General features: G+C 42.1%; 1 protein-coding gene across 5 annotated transcripts in view; it reads left to right on the top strand.

Annotated features, from left to right (window-relative positions):
• WRN (WRN RecQ like helicase) overlaps positions 1–18,387 on the top strand; it is a 156,965-nt gene extending 138,578 nt beyond the window's left edge. For 3 of the 5 annotated variants that reach the window (XM_075604019.1, XM_075603983.1, XM_075603993.1), the window contains 3 exons: positions 10,803–11,035; positions 13,852–14,004; positions 15,376–18,387. In XM_075604019.1, the coding sequence (XP_075460134.1) occupies positions 10,803–11,035; positions 13,852–14,004; positions 15,376–15,498 (509 nt within the window). In that variant the 3' untranslated portion in view covers positions 15,499–18,387. The remainder of the gene's footprint in view (positions 1–10,802; positions 11,036–13,851; positions 14,005–15,375) is intronic. The other 2 variants (XM_075604001.1, XM_075604011.1) reach the window with 2 other exon arrangements.
• Positions 18,388–21,506: the final 3,119 nt, after the last annotated feature.

The raw sequence follows: 21,506 nt of genomic DNA, 5'->3' as shown, positions 1-21,506 counted from the left end.
TACACCAACCGATGTACCATTTATAGCGCAACCTGAAGAAAACGAGAAGCTCCTCTCCGACCTGGTCTTCCTGCTTAATGACCTACCCGAGCAGCAGACGACGTGGAGAGCACTCATCTGTTGAGGATGAAGCAACAATGATCCTGAGAAAGCAGTCACCTGAGGAGCCGCCGTCTTGCCGGGAGACACGCTCGGAGTATATGGGACCTGGCTCCTCCTCCTTCCCACCGATGACTGCTCTATATAATTAGCGGAGTTTGGTTCAAGTCACTGGTCCGGGGAGGCCTTCTTTTGAGTTGCCGGTTGATCTGGGCCGCCTTCTGTTGTTCCTCTGATGGCTTGGGCCCAGTTGGGTTTGCATCGGTCTCTCCCCCCCCCACCCCCTCCAGTCAGTTGTCCAGTTGGGCCGTCACTCGGGTATTCCGGGGTTGGGGGTGGATTGGGGAGCGAAGGTTTTTTTTTGGAGCAGCTTCTCCGATAGGGTTTCCTCTTGCCATCAATCCGGGTACTGGATGAGGTCAAGCAGCTGATGACAAGCAGTTACCTTGGGATGGCCCAGGAATCGATCCCGTTACTATTCGGTATATGTACCGGAGAGGAGGAGCTGCGCTATTTTCAGCTTCATGCTGTTCAGGTCGGACAATGTTTAGCTAAAGTCTGGGTCATCAGAGATCAAAGGGTTAAAGAGATTCCAGGGTGCTGGAGCCCTAAAGCCTGGCTTAACGGTATAATCCTTCTAAGGTCGACAGGTTAAGTTGGGTATTTTTCTCTTGCCCTTAATTTTAAGCTAATTATACTGAATAATGTTTTTTAATATTGACTGATACCCACGAGTTGCTAAATATAGTTGCTAAACGAAGATGATTACTGATAGAGCTCTAGTTCATGTTTTCTAGTTGGGTATTAACCAAAAGGTTTATTGTTAAAAAGTTGTTAATGTAGGTGGTTCTTCCATTTTCCTGCCCCTCCTCTTGCCCCCCTCCCTCCCCCCTATCCCTCTCCATCCTACCCCCTCCCACTCCCCCGTTACCCAGTGCACAGACCAAAGGAAATGTTGATATGCCACTACCCTGTATCTAAAGTTATCTGCAATGTAAAGAGCAAGAGGTATTTGATGTGCATGATCAAGATATGCATGTCTATAGGTTTCAAGGTTTTGTACGCAATGTCTTACGTCTACCTCCTCCTTCCCCCTCCCTTCCTGTCCCCCCTCTCCTCCCCTTCTCCCATCCCCACTTCCCCGTTACCACGCGTACAGACCAAGGGAAATGTTGATATGCCACTACCCTGTATCTAAAATTATCTGCAATGTAAAGCGCAAGAGATATTAAATGTTCACGTTGAAGATATGTATGCCTATAGGATTCAAGGTTTTGTTCGTAAAGTCTTGTGCCGCACGCTAGGCTCAAGATGTAACACAGCAAAATATGTATGTATGCAGCTAGCGATGACAGATGTCAGCGATCTCTTCCCCCTCCACTCCCCGTCCCTCTCCCCCGTAACCATGCGTCCTTCCTCTTTCCCCCTCCCCACTTCCCCTCCCTCTCCCCCCATCTCTTCCTTTCTCTCCCCCCCCCCTTCACCCCTCCACTGATCAAGGAAAATGTTGCTATTCCGCTACCCTGTATTTAAACCAACCTACAAAGTTGAGAACAAGTTGTATTTCACCTGTACTTGGAAGATATGAAGGTCTATAAGTTCCAAGGTTTTGTACTCCTCGCTGCGGAGGGGAACTGTCCACTATGACAAAGGAGGGTCTCTTTATTCGTCCGCTCACTGACACTAGATCCCCGGGATCTATATGTCTCCAGAGGAAATTATACCCTCCAGTCCAGTCACTAGGATGACCGGTTCCCTTATTTTTGGGGGTTTTCCTATGCCCCCACTGTTCTTCTAATCTTTTTGTCTCCCTCCTCTTGTTCTTCCCCACCCTCTCGTTCTCTCCCCTCCTTCCCCACCTCCTCCCCTTCTGAAAGGGTTACTTTTTTACTTTGGTAGGAATCACTTCACTCAACTTAGTGATTTGGACAGCACTGGTTTAGCAGTCTCCCAAACACAGACAAATACGAGCTCGGGAAGAGAGGAGTCAGACAACAGGTCTGCTTCCACACTTCAAAGTTTTATTCAGCTGTGCCCCGATATTTATACAGAAAACTAAGGGCATGTTAATATTTAACATATCATGTTTAACAATGAGAAATAACAAGTTTCTGTAGAGGTTATGTATCTGTGTTTTTGGACAAGGTATTAGTAAATCATTACATCTTGCTTATGTTTGGACAGCAGTTTCTACTTCTACATTACAAAGAGAAATACATGGAATGTTTCTCAAGAACATGCAGCTGTATTGTCTGGGACACTTTACTGCTCTTGTGCTATTGTATAAAAACAAACTGAGAACAACAGAAGTAAATAAAGATTACAATTAGCATAGTGAGTTAATTCTCTCAGTACTGGAACAGCCCGTATAAGAAAGATAAAGCTAGCAGATTATGTTCACCCTTTCAATCCCTAAGACTTGTAGAGCTGACATATAATTTTAACCCCTTCACCTTCCCTCCCCCTTCCCCACCTCCTACCCTTCCCAACCACCTCCTCCCTGCGACCGCAAAAGCCCCGAGATAATTTTAGAAAACCTCCAGTAACATATAAGATAGTCACAGTCTCTCAATTGACTGAAATCAATTATGGCTAACTTCACCTCTATAAAAATGATCTTGTTAAATGTTATGGGGCACCAGACCAACAGGAAAAGGAGATTGGCGCTCCAGGAACTTAACAGATCAAAAGGAGATATAGTGTTCCTACAAGAGACTCACTTTGGTGTCCGCGACCCCGCTAACACATTCAGGAGCGTTTTCCCCCAAGCATTCTATTCTTCTTTCAGCAGTAAAAAAAAAAAGAGGGGTGGCAATCTTAATCAGACAGGGTGTCCCCTTCTGTGTGGAAAAAACAATCACCGACCCAGAGGGGAGATTCCTTGTAATCGATGGTTCTCATTCAGGGGCGGCAGTTACGTTAATCAATCTCTACTCGCCAAACGAGAATCAGACAGATTTCCTAAAATTAGTATTGGAAACGATCGAACCCAAATTTCTGGTCTCATAGTAGGTGATCTAAATATGGTCTACAACCCTGAGGTTGATAGATCCTCAGCCCCGGTTCAGTCTCACACGAGTTATATCCAGAAACCAGCAAAAAAAATTAGAGATATAATAAAAGATTTTTCTAGCGGACGTCTGGAGAGCAGAACATCGGGGTCAGAGGGACTATACCTTTTAATACCCCCCGCCTCCAATCAGACGTTCTCAAGAATAGATTACGTATTCGTAACAAAAAATATTCTCCAGGCCACCTCGTACGCAAATATCGGTCCTATTACATGGTCGGACCACGCACCAATTGATCTCTCTCACCCTCCCCTTTGTCAAAATTTATACTTTCTGTTGGAGACTGAACGACTCACTTTTGAACCACCCGGAAATAGAGAATAGAATCAAGCAGGCTCTAAGTGAATTTAACATTTACAAGGACTCCGTTTCTTCCCCGGCGATGCTTTGGGGAGCCCATAAGACCACAATCAGTAGTTATTTTATTTCCATTGCATCCCACAGGAAAAAAGCCAGGATAAAAATATACAAGTAACTAACCGGAAATGTTTTAAATCTGGAACAATTACATAAAACTAATCCAACAAAGAAACTGTACAAATCCCTGATGGCGACTAGAGCAGAACTAAGGCAAATTCAATTAGAGGATGTTGAGAAAGCCCTGAAATGTACCAATCAACGATACTATAACAAAGGCAACAAGGCTGACATACTATTAGCTAATAAACTGAGGGGGGTTCGGGTGAGATCACAAATAACGGCAATTAAAGATAAAAAGGGTAATATTGTATACGACGAGAAGAGAATCGCGCAAGAATTTACCAAATTCTATACAAAATTATATAACCTGCATTCCTCTAGAGGAATTTCGCTGCCCCAAAACTCAGAGTCTATAACTAAGTACTTAGAAGACTGTAATCTCCCCCAACTGACCGAAAGACGAATCGAAGGCTTTAAACGGAAATATTACTCAAACCGAACTAGCTGAAGCGGTTAGAGCACTAAAAATATCTAAGTTCACTGGCCCTGATGGATTCACTGTCTACTATGAAAAAAATTCTAGCTATACTCTCCCCATTTCTACTGGAGATGTATAACTAATTTTTAGAAGCGTAACCAATCCCCTCAATCATGTCAACTGCTAATCTGGCCATTGTTCACATAGTGGGTAAAGACCCTTTGCAATGCGGTGGATATCGCCCGATCTCTCTTCTAAACAATGATCTCAAACTATACAGCAAAATCCTGGCAAACAGGTTAAATCCTATTTTGCCGAGATTGATCAACGTAGATCGGGTGGGATTTGTGTCGGGTAGACAGGCTTCAGATAACACTTGGAAAATAATATAGTGGACCGTGTCCATCTCACTGGAACAAGAGCTATCCTTCTGAGCCTAGACGCAGAGAAGCCGTTCGATAGAATAGACTGGGTATTCTTAGATAAAACATTGCAGAAATTTGGATTTAAAGACTCGTTCCTAGAAGGAATACGAGCATTATACCAAAACCCAACAGCTTTAGTTAAACTACCTGGAAATGGGTTGGACCCAATAAAAAATAAGAAGGGCTCAAGACAGGGATGCCCATTGTCCCCTCTTCTATTCGCCCTAACGATTGAACCCTTAGCCGCGAATATACGAGCAAATGAAAATATACGGGGTATAGTAATTGGAAAAACAAATTACATTTCTCTATTTGCAGATGATATTATTTTAACACTAACGAGCCCCCAGACTTCTCTACCCAATCTCCAAATAGTCTTGTCGGATTTTGGGAAAATCTCAGGGTATAAAATCAATAATAAGTCAGAGGCCCTAAACTTGAATTTCCCAGACCCTGAGGAACTGTTAAAAATGAATTTCAACTACAGGTGGAGTTCCTCACATATTAAATATTTGGGAGTAAATATGACTAGATACTACCACTCTATATCAAAGCAACTACCCACCCCTATACAACAAGATCTAAAAAGATTTAGCAAGCTGGGAAGGTTTCCAGGTGTCGTGGATCGGGAGAATAATCTCAGTCAAAATGAATATACTCCCACAGTTATTATATCACTTCCAGACCCTCCCGGTCCGGATACCTGGATCTGAATTTAAATAACCTACAAAATAAAATATTCCACTATATTTGGTAGGGCAAAAGGCCCAGGACAGCCAGATCAGTTATGCTCACGTCAAAAATAAGAGTGACATGGGCGTCCCGGACGTCTCAAAGTACTACCAGGCGGCCCAATTACGACAAGTGTTGGTCTGGAATGCCGACCCAGCTCAATGTTGCTGATTAGCCATTGAATCTCAGTACACCAGAACGTTTTCTCTGCCGAAGTCCTTATGGGCCCTGGAGAAAAAGGAGCTACACGTGAAACAGTTTGAGCTGGGATCGATGAGATGTATGGGAGGTATGGACCAAGTCTAAGAGTGAATTTAAGCTTGTAAATATCAACCACCTCACAACTTATTCCTCTTTTTAACAATCCAAATTTTCTCCCAGGATGTGATACCAAACAATTTGATCAATTCAAAGCTTAAACTATTAGGACAATTGCTGGCTTCTTGCGTAACGGGAAATTCCTTCGTTTTCAGGATATGAGACCCAAGATCTCTCTATGTTTAAATATTTACAGATTCTGCACTTTCTGCAAAAAAATTCCCCCTCTCTCAAATTTGTAAGTATTATGTAGAAGAGGTACTTACCAAAAAGTCCTGATCACAAAAATATATGTGGGCATGGAGGCCGCGGGGGCCACCCCTGATCACAATCATATGCTCAAATGGGCGGCAGATCTAAATCTGGAAATTGATAGAGAGGACTGGGAAGATATTTGGGAGTTTGACGCAAAGACCTCTATTTGTACAACTATCAAAGAAAATATTTACAAAATTATATATCACTGGTATCTCGCCTCCAGTCGTCTGAAGCAGATCTACCCGGCAACATCAGACCTGTGCTGGAGGGGTTGTGGACAAAGAGGTGACATGGTTCACATTTGGTGGTCATGTCCAGCGATTCAGAAGTACTGGTCCACTATCAAAACTATGTAACAGATATTTTGATTGCCATTGACTTTTCTCCTGGTGAAACCAGTTGAAGATATAATCCCGCCTATGAGGAGGCTAGTATCATTCATACTGACGACGGCTAGATGTGCCGTGGCGACTTCCTCGAAGAAGTTCGCCCCCATCTAGGCGAACTGTAGAAAATAGAATAACCGTGGTGATGCAGATGGAAAAAATTACAGCGTTCCTAAAACATTCTACAGACAAATTTTATAAAACATGGGATCCATCGCTGGGGCGCTAAAAGTAATACAAAATTTGATATAAAGCATTCAAACATAAAATTGAAACAGTTGTGGGCAGAAGTAGGTCTCCTATCCCCCCCCCCCCTCTTCTCTCCCTCCACCCCTCGTCCTTCATGGTTGTCCTCTCTCTTTCTCTCTGTGTTCTTCTTTGTTCTTATTACCCCGCAATATAGTATATAAATCGCCATGTTAGAACCGAACCACCAACAGTAACCGTGTTAAAGTGGACTTAATGTCTAATCATCTGCAATTTAAGCATAACAAGAGTATAAGTACATAGCTGAGTGTTTATATGATTATTCAATAGTATTTAATTGATATTATTCCTCCTCATTGTATAAGAACGTTCGCTCTGGAGTATTGCTGGAGCGCTGATGTCTATGATTTGTACTATGCGGAAAACTAATAAAAATATTTTCAATTCTTTAAATGATCTTAATGGTGTAAAGAGAGGCAGCGTATCTGCTATATCAAATCAGATTAGAGGTAGAAATAAGATGTACATTTAAAGTAGGATTAGGCTATATCCACTTGCTCACCACGATAACGATATTAAGAAATGTATTGCTATAAATTTGTTAAAATAAATCTGAAAATGTTCTTGTAAATCTAAATAAAATGTGCTTTCAAAGTAAATGCATTTTTTTTATATTTTCTAGAACGAAGGGCCTAAACCCTTTCCATGTCTGCACTTCCTTTCCTTATCTACACTGCTCCCATCACCATAAAAAAACCCTCATCCCATCACTCTCACCATCGCCCGAGATACTTCCTCCATTTTGAAATCCGAATATATTTTTAAAAAATGTATCAAATAAATTTAACAGATTTTTTTACAATTAAGAATTGTCAAAGGAGACTTCCGGTGACGTCACAGGGGATAGCTGCCTAGCGAGAAGGCTTTTTCCTCTCGGATTTTTTAACTTTTTTGGCTCTGCCATCTATTCAGACATCCAGCAATGGCTGGGAACTTAAAAAAAGCAAATACACACAATGTATCCCACTATTTTGCAAGCTCACTGAGAGCTGTGGGTCAGAGCAGCGATATCCGAGATGGTGGCGGGACGGGCGCCCCTCACCACAAGGTTCAGGAGCAAGAATGCGCAAAAACAGATGGAGGGGAGCTAACTAAGCAATGTACAGTATGGAGGATGTTCTTTTAAAATTGCGTCAGGGCTTTTAAGACGACCTGAGTCACTATAAGTGTATTAAAAACTGAAATGGCTGCCCTCACCCAAAGGAAGGGGTCGAATCGAAGTTGGAAGAAACATTTCAGATGCAATCAAGTGCGAGGACAAAATAATCCACTTAGGCAACAAAATACTCTCTCTAAAGGATGGCCTGGAAGATCAGGAGAACAGGGTAGGAGGAACAACCTAAGAATTCGAAACATCCCTGAGGATGTTCTGAGTCCCTCCAGGACTATTTGAATAAGTTATTTATCTCACTTGCTCCGGATCTTAAAGAGGAAGACCTAGAGATTGACCGTGCCCATCGTTCCCTGGGACCCAGATCGGAAGATCCCAAGCGACGGAGGGACATTATAGTGAAGTTCCACCACTACCTAACTAAAGAAGAAAGATTGTCGGCCAGCAGAGAAAAAGGAGATATTCTTTTTAACGATGACTCCCTGCAAATCTTTAATGATTTATCCAGAGTCACAATTTTCCAGAGACGTGAACTGAGGCCCTTTACCCTACTCCTGAAGGATAAAGGCATTCGATACAGGGGTATTCAGTTTAAGTTGACCGCAACAAAGAATGGAAAACAAATATTGATTAGATACTCTGAGGAAACTGGCCTGTTTCTGAGATCTTTAGGCCCATCAGCTCACAACCCACAAGAGGGCTCTGCAAAAGACCAGAGGTCTGGTCCCAGTATGGGCCCCACACGATTCTCAGAAAGGCTGGCCAGCTTAAAGCCCTACGTGTGGGGAATGAAGAATGGATGTTCGGACCCTCCTCATAGTATTTTTTTCTTTGTTTTCCGGGTCATTGAATGCTCTAATCAAGCGCTTCCCTGTCAGGTTTGATTGCTGCCCGGTTGCAAGCTGCCCCGCCTCGGTTTCTCTGCGGGGGAAAGTTTGTCTTCACCTACCTGGCCTCCTGATCACTGTGCGAGACCCGCTTCTAGCAGCTTCTTCTAGCCAAGCTCTAAGCTTGGATGGAGGGGGGCAGGTGTTCGCGTTCCGTGCAGCCGACTCCAACGCTGCTGTGAGGTGACCGAGGGCTTGCCCCACTTCGATTGATGTCATCACCATTTGGGAAGATAGAGGGGTCCCGCTTGCAGAGGGTCGACCGACCTCACTGGAGGTCCAGGGGATTTGAAGTGCCGGGACGGCAGGGCTGTCTCGTGGTTCTGTGGGGGGGGAGGGGCGTCTTGCTCCTGGCCTCGGTCTTGGCCTCATTCCTGGCCTCATTCTCCTGTGTTAGCAGTGCGTGACTCTAGTTGTGGGGTGGAGTGGTTCTGAGATTATCCCTAAGAGTAGAGGTATCTCTCCGGTGCTTTCCGCAGGATTGTGCCATGTTCCCGAGAGATTTACAGAACTCGTCCGGCTTTCAAACTGGACCCTCATCCCCAGGTTTGATTTTTAACGTCTGCTATTGATAATTGTGCTACCAGAGAGGCGGAGGGTCTTTAGAAACACAGCGGCTCTATTTGACTATATGAATCACTAGTTTGTTGATATTAAGGAAAGTTCAAAAATTCCACTGGTCTTGTCGGAGACTCTGGTGAGGCTCTCTGGTTCTTGTGATATTCTAGTTATAATTATTGTGTATGTCTAGATAATTTTATTAAGAAAGCTGGATGAGGTCAACTTAATTTTATTTACTTATAATGTAGGTTGAGATCTGTTGTTTTAGTTGGTTATGCCCTTGATTCTCCCCTCCCCCCCCCCCCCCCCCCGCCTCAATACTGGCTAAGAATAAATAAACTGAGAAAATGATTAGTATCCCCAGGCTATGTGTTTTTTCTTCCCCCTCCCTTTTCCCTTACTCTCCCCCAATTTCCCCTCTTCCCTTATTTATTTATAAAATGTTTTACGAGGAAGTAATGCATTGAGAGTTACCTCTCATTACCACACTGTATGCCACTTTAAAACAGGGCCACTCTAAAGATGGGTTTCTTTTCATGTAAGCTGCTGCCCCTGAAGAATTGCCACTATAAAGACCTATTAGTGATGTAAGGAAACACTTTCCTATATTATGACAACATTAGGATGTGGGGCATATCACATGTGACTGGTTTCATTCATGTGCCCTGTTACATATATAACATCAATATAAAAGGCCACTAAAGTCACATAGTTCAGGTGTCATTAAATGTAAAAAAAAAAATTAGGCTAAAAGAAAAAAGTCAACATTAAAGCATTATGAAAAGGATTGAATGACGTCTGATTAAATTCCCCGAAAAGCCAGGATTGAGGCATTAAACTCTGAAAAGGTTTTTCTTGGGTGCATCATTTCCACTTTTAAATGCCCCATAGACCCCTGAGGACCTTTCGGTGAACTGTGTTACAGCAGATTCACAACATATTTTTACCAATAAGAAAGCATGATCTATAGACATGTAATATATTAAAAATCACAATGTCACTACCGGAGTGGGCATAAGGGTAGGGAGCAGCAGACATAATAAACAGGCTATGGGTTCATGATGTCATCAAGGCCAATGGTGGCCATGTGCAAAGTCTACTGTGGCAACTGGAGTGGCACCTACTCACTAGTATGTAGTCATAGCCCTATATTTAGGTGCCAGGGCTTTATAATGAGCCTGTGGAAATATCCTAAGCACAACATACCGTAATGAGGAGGTGAGTGACCAGGTAACCGAGGCACAAAGTTACAGATTTTGTGAATGAATGTCCGGGTAGGTAGTCCTATACCCAAGAGACCCCCTGATGAGCAGCGTTTCTGTACTGCAGAAGCACGTGTGAATCCCATGTGGAAATAGTATAGGTTACTGTGGTGGCAACCACTCACTATTGTGTAATCGGAGCCCATATGTGCCATGATTTGTTGGGCGACCGCTATATGGCGCCTTCTTATGCTGATGTCTTTATGCACAAGTACGAAAATGACCAATCCTTTTGTTGTTTCCATGTATTTACTGCTGTTGTCACTACACTATATTAAATAAACCCACTGGTTAAAACATCTATATATAGTGTAAGTGTGTAGTGAAATTTGAAATGTATATCCGGTAAATTTACCAAACTGCATTGGAAAACAATGAAGGATTGAGTAATCCGTAAATTGACTATTATAAAAAAAAAATTAAAAATGGGTGCTCCATATTCTGTGAATTAATTTTGTAATGTTACACAGCAGAAATATTTTTCTTCATCTCTGTTAAAAAAAAATTGTTTTCATTTTTGTTTCAAGATCTAACTAGTTTTAAAGCTATTCGGGAGCTGGTTCCCCCTGATATTGACATCTACCTCATCAGAATGGCGATTGCTCTCATACAGAAGGATAGCAGCAGTGAGACACTGAGCCAGCAGGTCGGCTCAAGTAACAAAGCACTGCCATCTCCTGCACTACATCTCAAGATTGAGCCACAGGAGAAAACAAAGCACAAAGTCCACATAGACAACTCCCTGTGGATTGAAAATGAGGTCAGCTGCCAGTGTCTATTACAGCCTACTCAGCCTGTTCATTTCTAGCTTTTGATGCACTATATCTAAGGCGTTCCTACAAAAATATTCTCAGGTTTAACCCCTACAGTACCAGATGAGCTTACAATGTATTGCAAAGCAATGTGTTGCTTGCCCTCTAGCAGCTACAGGGTAAAAATGGCATACAATTTACCCAAAACTAATATAATTGGTCCCTATTATTTACAGCTGCTAAAATAGCTCTGTTAGCCTATTTAATATGACGTTAATCTAAGTTAAAGACCGTGAATCATAATGCATTATATACTAAAGTAAATGTAAAAAAGGAACAGATTTTAGTCCTGTGAAAATGAATGGCATGATTTACTATGGCTGTTGTAAATAACATGCAAATTAGTGTAAATTATATCCATCCCATATTCAGTAAGCTTTAAGGCCAACGTCGGGAAATAACAGTACAGTGTGTCATGTTTAACTCTTCCGTAACTCCCAGCGAGAGGGGCTAAGACTAATTTAGGAGAGGGCCCATTGACTTATGTACTTCGAAATAGATTAGCCTATACTCCACATGGTGAGATGCCTGTGAAAACACCTGGGAAATATGCTAACAATTTGAATATATTTACTGTTCGCACATTTTATTTTCTGTTCATTTTGCCAAAGTAGCAACATTTTGCATTAATCACACATTTTCACAGTGATTTCACAGGTTCACCAAGCTTCTTTTAAAGCCATACCCTGAAATGAGTATTTTGGGAGTGATATAAGTCAATGCTGTAGGTACTCTACTAAATATGACTCACTCTCTCTCGCTCCCTGTCTTCCACCCATCCTCCTTCCCCCTTTCTCCCTCGGCTATAATTTAAAAAGTAGTGGTCCTTAAGAATCCCTGGTCTAGTGCCATCAGACTTGAATCACTGCTCACATTTACATTTGACATAATTTATACAGTATCTTCAGTGATGCATTGATATATAGACTGCATTTAATAATTACTTTCCAGTGCTTTGCTTCTCCCTCGAACATAGAGAAGAGATTAATATGATTGTGCTCTAGTACAAGCTGCAGCATTGGTGTATTGATATTGCTTTTAAACATATCCTGTGTGCTCATTTACATGTCATTTCCCAGAATCCCTAGCTGCAGTGGAAGCACTGTATGCTAGGTGATGGCGAAAAGCAGGGTTGCAGACCTGTCTAAGACATAAAAATATTACTTGTGAGCACAGTAGCATATGCTATACAGTGGAGGGTTTTTAGTCCCCTTTTCACCCACCATAACCTAAATAATGTGTGGTGAAGACCTACTCATGTCTCAAATTGCAAAGCCAGTGCAACCAACCTCACACTGATGAGACCTACAAGGTCGAAACAGTCTGTCTGTGAGTGGGTTCACTGGCTTTGCATCTCATCCCAGGCTATGTTTAAAAACTGTGTTTAAAACAGCAAGCATTGGCTTAAGGGTTCCATGTAATAATTGTTTTGAGACAAAAGGTGGCACTGTGTACTCATTTGCATGTCCTTTCCTAGAATCCCTTGCTGCAGTGGAAGCACTGTATGCTAGGTGATGATGGCAAAAACCATTAATAATATATATATCCAAATACCAGACAATGTTCCCGAACTCACTGAGGTCAAACGGGGTATGTGCCAAAATAGAAAATTTAGCGCACGCCCAAGATATTAATACACTTGGAGAGATGTCACACAAGCGGGTAGTATGAACATAGACCCTAAGTATAGGAGGTATGGGGAAAAACACGGGGGGAGGGAGTGAGACGGTGGATGGGGTGTGGGGGGAAAAAACATAGGGGAGTGTAATTAGGGGGGCAACGTTTCGGGATGAAGACCCCTTTCTCAGGCCTGTTCCCTCAGGTCCAAATGGACCACAAGGTACTTCCCTATACCCTGTGTCCCCAACCAAACGCTAACCCACAAATAAAGATAACGTAATTGGTAGAACAGAGTATAAGCTCAATAAGTATAGTCCTGAACCAGCAAGAGTACAAATCTTGTTTAAGCAAAAAGCAGAAAATCAAACCGTCAGTTCCTTAGCAAAAACTAAGTCTCTCTCTCTCTCACTCTCTCACTCCTGCTGTGTGGAGCTGTTCTACCAATTACGTTATTATCTTTATTTGTGGGTTTGCATTTGTTTGGTTGGGGACACAGGGTATAGGGAAGTACCTTGTGGTCCATTTGGACCTGAGGAAACAGGCCTGAGGAAGGGATTTTCATCCCGAAACGTTGCCCCCCTAATCAGCCTACCCCGTGTGTTTTTTCCCCCCCACACTCCATCTACTGTCTCACTCCCTGCCTCCGTGTTTTCCCCATACCACCTATACTTAGGGTCTATGTTCATATTACTCGCTTGTGTGACATCTCTCCAAGTGTATTAATATCTTGGGCGTGCGCTAAATTTTCTATTTTGGCATATACCCTGTTTGACCTTTTAGTCATTGAGTGCTGGAAATTGTTTGGTTATTGTTATATTGGGAAATTGGGTCCTCCTCGTTACTTTTGCAATATATATATATATGTATATGTCATTGGATTATCTAACCCAGAGTGCTGTCTATCGCTTTTGTTTTGATTAATATATATATATTTATATTTGTATTTTATATCTATGCAGCGTTACATGACAAAATGTGCAGAGTGGATACAAGGAAGAATAATACAATTGGGGATTAGTGCATAATTCATCAAAGTAATCGTGCCTGACCCAAAAATGTTACATGCTAACCATACACTGCTATGGGTGCATATTTTTTATTTATTGTTTGTTTTTGTTGTTATTATTATTATTATTATTATCAGAAGCCTGTGAAAATGAGCAAATCAAGTATCCAGCAGCTTGCAAAACTAGAAGTGCCAGTGGCCCTAAACCCTGCCCCCATCAAGTTAGCCTCCTGGAATCAGCCCCCGCTGGATGCAGACACAGAGGAGCTATTCTCTGAATCACAAATACAGGTAAAATGCATCCCCACATGTTTCGGTACAAACTATCCAAAATTGTGAGAAGCACAAGACGCAAAGCACTTCTGGGTTTTTTTTCACATTTCATATACATTGATATGCTTTACTGATTCAAACTACTTTAGTCAAGAGGATTTACATATCCATGGGATATATCAGCTCTTAACTCATGTGGACTTATTATTTATGCAGTACACTATTTCAGCCACACTTGTATATCATTTTTGATAATTACACAAAGGTTTTTGATGCACTGTCAATTTGGGCATGTCCCAATCATTTAGTCTGTGAGCACAGTCACATGTCTCAGGCCGATCTGCAATCCTGCCTTTCCCCATTATCTTTTAGCACACAGCGCTTCCACTGCAGTCAGGGATTCTGCATAATGACCTGCAAATGAGAACACAGTGTCAGCTTTTACTTCATGTCCATTTTAACATGGACCCCCTATATGCTTATGCCTGCCGTATTACACAACTTTTCGGCACTGCCTAGGTTAGAGAAGTGCATAGTCAGTAAGCCTGTGAATGTGCACAAGTGATATTTTGATTTGCGGTAGACTGTACGGTGGAGGCTTTTTGTCTCTCTTTTACCCACGATAACGTATTTAATATGTATTTGACATTTTAAATTGATAGCTAAACTTTCCCATGAATTGAATAGTATAGTGTGAGTGTATTCAACATTTGTGCAGTGGTCAGGGTACCTTTAAAAATAAACTTTTGAACAAGAAGGATATGTTCACGTTTATGGGACAATGTATGCGAAAATTAATGGACGTTAGTGAGACTTACTCCAATAAGTGACGCTGTGCAGACTTCAATCCTTTTAAACTCCACAGAGCAAACTTTGTGTTTGCCCACATGGTGACTGCAGGACCCCACTCCATTCCTTGACCAAATTAGAGACTTAAAATAAATAATTCCCAGTTAAATTCATAAGACAAGCACTTTAAATATTAAAACATTTCGGGGATCAACATCCAGGAAGATTCCTGTACAAGACTAAAATGCTGATACCACAATAGATTCTTTGAGTAGTGTGTCTGTCGTATGAATTCAGTGTGGAAAGCCTTTAATAGATGAGAATGTTGTGTTGCACCTAACCCATCAGGTTGTGGTGCCTTACTGAATTTTAGATTACATTTGAACCTCCTGAAAAACGTGTGTTCAAACATGCTGCAGCCTCAATTCTGTAAAACTGTACAGTTTAGATGGACCTACATTATAATAAGTCTAGATTTGTGAATTATCCAAGTAACTAATTTCTGAAAATCAGTATTTCCAGTTTTATAACCTTGGGGATCCTCTTTTAATATTTATTTTCACCTGTAATTTTTTTTTGTTTTTTTTTGCTCTGTTTCAGAGTTACGCAACAACTCCAAAGAGAAAATTACCTGAATGGTTTGGTGCTCCGAAAGGAAATCCTACATCGGCCAATGCTACCAAGAAATCAAAAACTGGGACTAAAAAGGGCCTTTTTGGCTGAACTGGCTTTGTGCGCGTGGAAGAGGAAGAAAATGACACACTTTTTCTAAAAGTTTTAATATGTATCAAGTGAGAGGCAAAGTCTAATTACAGAGGAGAGAAAGTGTTTTATACCTCTTGTTTTTTTTCCGTTTTTTACTTGATGCCACTTTGAGAAAATTATAAGAAGAGAACACTAAGGTTACCGGTATTCTAAATTCAGTGTTATCCTCAGCATAAATAAGATGTCTGGCCATGGTTATAATGTTAGTAATGAGCAATTAAGTAGAAAATAATGTGCATTATTCAAATACTTCACGGCCACAGCGACCAGCGTAGCTGGGTAAGCTACAGTGTCAGATAAGGGGAGAATTGAGTTGTGCTCACCAAAACCATATCTACATTTTGCTAAATCTGTACGGCAGACGTCAAGCATTAACTTTGTGCAGACTTCCAGACAGGAGACGCTGAAAGGATTTAATGTTGGGCACATCAAATGTTTGTTGTGATATTTATATTTTGTTTCAATACACAAACTGGACCCCTGCTATCTGCCAAAATCCCAGTGCTCACAATGAAATAGACTAGTCATCAACTAGGTCATATATATATATATATATATATATATATATATATATATATATATATATATATATATATATATATATATATATATATATATATATAAGTGGAGTTGGTTACTCATCTCATCCAAAACACCCACATAATTTTGCGAAGATTTCAAGTAAAAAAAGTAATCACTTTTTGCAGCAAACATATTTAGAAGGCCACTTGTTAAGTACCGAGATGAGGATATTGTGTTTGTTTCTTATTGGGTGACTTTTTAACACCATTTTCAATGCAAGGTGAAGAGTTAGATGTGCTCTTGTTATAAAGAGCATGAGCAGATCAATCCTGTATGTTTTTATAATTGGTCACACCCCTTTTGTGAGCTTCACCTGGGACCAGTAATATTGCTTGCTCTGCAATACCTTCTTTAGAATAAGTTCAGGTGTATTGTACATTCCTTCTCATTTGTAAAATACCACATTCATATAGAGCAGGCGTGTCTAACTCATTTCATACGAGGGGCCTAATTAGATTTCATAGATTTCATTCAGGCCATACGTACAATAGATTTTCAAAATACGCATATAAAACATAGTAGTGTGGCTGTATGCTAGATGTCTGTATTAATCTCGCTCTTCTCCCCCCCCCCCCTTTTCTCCCTCACTCCCCCCCTATTCTCCCTCACTCACCCCCTTTTTTTTCTTTCTCACCCCCCCCCCCTTTTTTTTTTTTTTCTTACTCCCTCCCTTTTTTTCCTTCCTCACTCCCCCCCCTCTTTTCTTCGTCACTCCCCCTTTCTTTCAATTTCTCTACCCACCTCCCACACTCTTAATACTCCCCTATTCACTCTTAGGTGTGAGGCAGTATGAGGAGAGAGCTGGTGTTGGGGAGGAGCTTTTGCTGCCTTGTTCCATGCTGCTACTACACTTGACTGCAGCAGGATCCCACACAAAGACTAACCAGGCACTTCTATTTGTCCGGCAAGCCTCGTTGCCAGAGTTCCTGTTGCAGTCAGTGTGCACAGCACAGGCCCCTCTCCCACACCAGTTCTCCTCTCGTGTCCCGGTTCCTGGACTGCGGGCTGCACAGAAGGGTATGTCGTGCCACATGTTTAACAGCCCTGATCTAGAAAGTCTGCTGGGATTTTTCACTGAAATGGCTTGAGTTTGTTAATAAACCTACATATCCACTTTTGTATGAGTGCTTGAGTACGTACCTCTAGTGTTGACCCTCTCAATTACATCCCTTGTACCTAAACCTGCTGTGATATGCAGATGCTGTTGGTTCTAGAGCTCTACTCTGCATCTAGAACTCTACTCCGCAGACGTCTGCCTTGCAATTCAACCAACTCGGTTTTAAACGCATTTTCTGTAGCCTGTTGGGCAGTGGAAAAATGTATGCCTGCAATCCATTTCCTTTGGGATTAAATTATTAAAGTGCTTTAATCTCATCCTGTGGGATGAGTACTGGGATCATAGCTCAGCATGGCTACCGTAGTGCTAATTACTTGGGATAAGAAGTTGGAACATCTGCTGTAAATCGAAAATCTCAGACATTGTTTCAATGGTGTGTTACATTTACGTGTGATTGGTCAAAACTACCTTGGAAAGGGAAACACATTCATTCTTTAAATTAACTTTAAAATAAGTCCGTCAACAAAGTATTTGTTAAACCACATCAGTGTCAAATCGTCTTTCAATGCATTGCAAGGTAATCTACTGTATTACAAGGCGCTACAGCAGTGAAAAGGCTGAGATCAGATCTTGGTCTATTTACCAATATCTCCAGGCTCTAAAACCAGATCAAAAAGGGCAAAGAAACAATCCTGTTGACGGCAATTAGAGAATGTTCCTTTGGAAAACTTGGTGCAATTCTTCTACTTTCGTTTTGCTGCCGGGAGACTTTAGTAAACAGCCTCCCTAGTTGTACTCTTGTGCCTCTGGCATTTGAGGTTACATTTTTTGCTATTAATCTTTCAAAGAATTATTTCCATGCTCGTTATCCTTTTTGTACCAGCAGCAATAACTGGGAGAGAGACGTAAACGCACTGTGAAAACATGTATGTTAATTGACATTTTACCCTTTACTGCATAATATTGAATGTGTTTCATAAATATGTACCATTTTGTCCATGTATACTGGTCCAGGAAATTTGCATATGTTTATGACTGTGTTAACTTGTGCCATCACCCTATATGCTGATCTGTTAACTCCTACATATGACACCATTGAAACAAGAAGATGCTACATTTTGTTTTTCCGTATTTTTTGTACAGTGTTTTCTAAACAAATATAGTATAATTTAATTATTGCTATAAATAAAACTATTAAGACTATGTCACGCGCTGTGTTTTCTCACTGATTTTAATTTGTGTAAAAGCCTGCTTACAGTATGAGGAAACCACATAAAATCATGTCTGCTGTTTGTTTACATCATTGATTCTGATTTTAAAACATGTTGAGCTCTTAAAATACAGAACCATTTTTGTATACCATGAATTCCTTACATACCTGCAAGAGACTGGGTTTTTCTCCTGTCACTCACACAGGTACAGTGCGCTCTCAATCAGTCAAGGATCACCTAAAGGCGGTATTTTCAAGTCGATGCCTAAGCAAATTGCCTGTGATTATTAGTTAAATTAATGATGTATTAAGTACGGAAACCTTGAAAATCTGGTCTGTTGGCCGTCCTCGAGGCCTGTATCTATCTAGCCTTGGTTGGACTTTGGATGCAATACATTATGGCAGGGGACTCTCGCACAATGTTCATGTAGCCTATAGGTGCAGAAAGATACTGTAATAAATCTTAATTGTTTATTCTACCTCTTTAAAAATCTAATCAGATGACGGATACAGAATCCCAAATGTAGCTACTGTGGTTTTTTTTTTGTTTGTTTGTTTGGTTTTTAGCGTCTTTTCACCACCTCTTTTGTTGGGAGTAAAAAAGTGGTACTGATCTGGAGTTTGTACATTTAAAGCAGCAAAACATGGGGAATCTTATGGTGGTTTTTTTTAACCAGTTCTTTAGTATTAGTTGGTACTTTTTTTTTTTTTTAAGTCTTAGGCTAAGGTCCCGTTGCACGCGTCCGCACGGCTGGCTTGCTTGCCGGCGGCGCGTGCAACTCGCTGTACCGCGATCTGCGGTCTACAGGCTACTTTTCTCTGAGCGGGGGGGGCGTGGCCAAACGGGTCGGGGGGGGCGCGGCCATGACGTGAGGGGGCGCGGCCATGACGTGAGGGGCCGGAGCGGGAGGTGGGTGGGAGCGGGAGGTGGGCGGGAGTGGGAGGATTGACAAGATGGGGGGGCGTGGCTTGAGCGGAGGGACCCGCTACTCTTCCCCCCCCTCACTCCACGGGCTGCAGGTAAGTAAAAAAAACACACACACGCAGGCACTCATACATACATACATACATACATACACACACACACACACAGGCAGGCACTCACGCACTCATACACACACAGACAGAGACAGGCACGCACGCACGCACTCATACACACACACACAGACAGAGACAGGCACGCACACAGACAGGCACACACATACACACACACAGGCAGGCACGCACGCACTCAGACACACACACAGAGAGGCACTCGCGCTGCTTTCACTCCACACTCCTCCCCGCTCCCCGAAGCCTCTCCTCCTCCCGCAGCCTCCCCTCCTCCCGCAGCCTCCCCTCCCCATTGGCTCACAGCCACACCACGTGACGCGTCGAAGCTAGGAAACACCATTCTGTGGTGTCTCCTAGCGGCTGACGCGCCACAGCGTGTAGTCAGCTGTGCAGCCAGTGGGGACCGGGACCGGCTCGCGAGGATTCCCCTGCTGGTGGGGAATTCGCTACATTGCCGCCCGCGCCAACGAGCGCAGCGGGTCCCAGGCCTTAAGCTCTTAGTGCCATTTGTAATGAGTTTTAATGCATCCTTTTGATTATCGCAGGTTTTAGCTTACCTCACTAGCAGTGCAAGATCTTTGCAACCCTTTACTTTTTGGGATAATTTGTTGCCAATGTTCCCAGCAGTTTGAACTATTGACTGTAACAATAGATAATGTTACCTTAGTAATATAAGGATACATTGTAGCTGCTGAGTTAGGCTTCGTCCCCGCTAACGCTGAGCGCGCTCATGCTTGGAGAGCTCTCCAAGCATGAGCGCCGGGTTGCCTTTAAATTTTTGCAAGCGCTTGCGGCGGGGGTGACGCTGTAGGGGAAGCTGAGCGCGCTGGTAAGTATGAATTTTATTTACCTGAGCGCCGGTGAGCGTGTGTGCACGCGCGTACCCCCGTGAACAGGGACTTGCATGTATGTGTATGCAAGTCACCTCGCCAAGCGCCGCCCGCTCAGCGCTAGCGGGGACGAAGCCTTATTCTGACTGAAGCAGCCATTATGTTAGTAACACCATAAGGATATTTCCAGATTTAGAACAGGAGCACCAAACGATTGCCAGCTTAGGTAAGAATGTACAAAGTTCAAGAGAGCATGCTAAACTACAGCATTACAGGACAAACCCAACAGAGACTTACAACATAAAACACAACAGATAACAAATAAAAACGGGAGAGAAGAGGGAAAAAAGGGGGTGCCAGTAGTGTAATATGCAAAAATGGATATACAGTATTGGTATCAAAAATAAACTTGCAAGCAAACAGCAGGTGATTGGTGCTGAGACCTGGAACACACAACGTGTGAGACGCATACCCGGAAGGAGCGGTATCTACAGACGAGCTGTGGACTGGAGACCGACCGCCATGGGGAGATTGCTGCATCTACTGGAAGTCTGATGCCCAGCCAATAACAACTGGAAGATTTGACATATGATCCAGCGCTCCAGTGTGTCCATGCACCTACTTCTGCTATACTGTACCTATATTTCAAGTTTGCATGTGTGAGATGCATCTATTTTTGTATATTACGCTATTTGTCCCCTTTTCCCCCCTCTTCTCTCCCCATTTTTTTATTTTTGTTTTATGTTAGCTGTGTTGAGTTATGTTGTAAGTTTCTGTTGTGTTTGTCCAGTACTGCTATAGTTTAGCTTGCTCTCTTGGACTTTTTGCTCATTTGGAGGGAATATTATAGTGCTGAACCAGTGGTGTTTTTGTTTTTAGATTTAGATTTTGTCACTTGTAATACATTGTAGACCATTAGACACTTGGTTAGATTAGAGTTGTGCCACGAATACTTTACTTGTTTATCTAGGTAAGAATGTAGAATTTTACAATGCCACATGCTTTTACATCTCCAAATAAAAAAATGGGGGGAGGTGTAGTATTGCTGCTTTAACTTGAGGCCTCTTCCCCACTCCCCAAAATACCGTCTGTTCATCACACCATCCATTTTAAGAGTGCCTGTTTGACAGCTGTGAACCACTACAATAAAAATAATAAAAGGATATGAGGTACAGTATGCCGACTGAGAAGAGAGGTATAAAAAAAAAAGTGTTTGACATTTAGATTATGCTTG

The sequence above is a fragment of the Ascaphus truei genome, chromosome 1 (genome assembly GCF_040206685.1).
Source record: "Ascaphus truei isolate aAscTru1 chromosome 1, aAscTru1.hap1, whole genome shotgun sequence".
In the NCBI taxonomy this organism is placed as follows: Eukaryota; Metazoa; Chordata; class Amphibia; order Anura; family Ascaphidae; genus Ascaphus; species Ascaphus truei.
The sequence above is the reverse complement of the archived record's forward strand: the minus strand, read 5'-3'. Positions and strand labels throughout refer to the sequence as shown.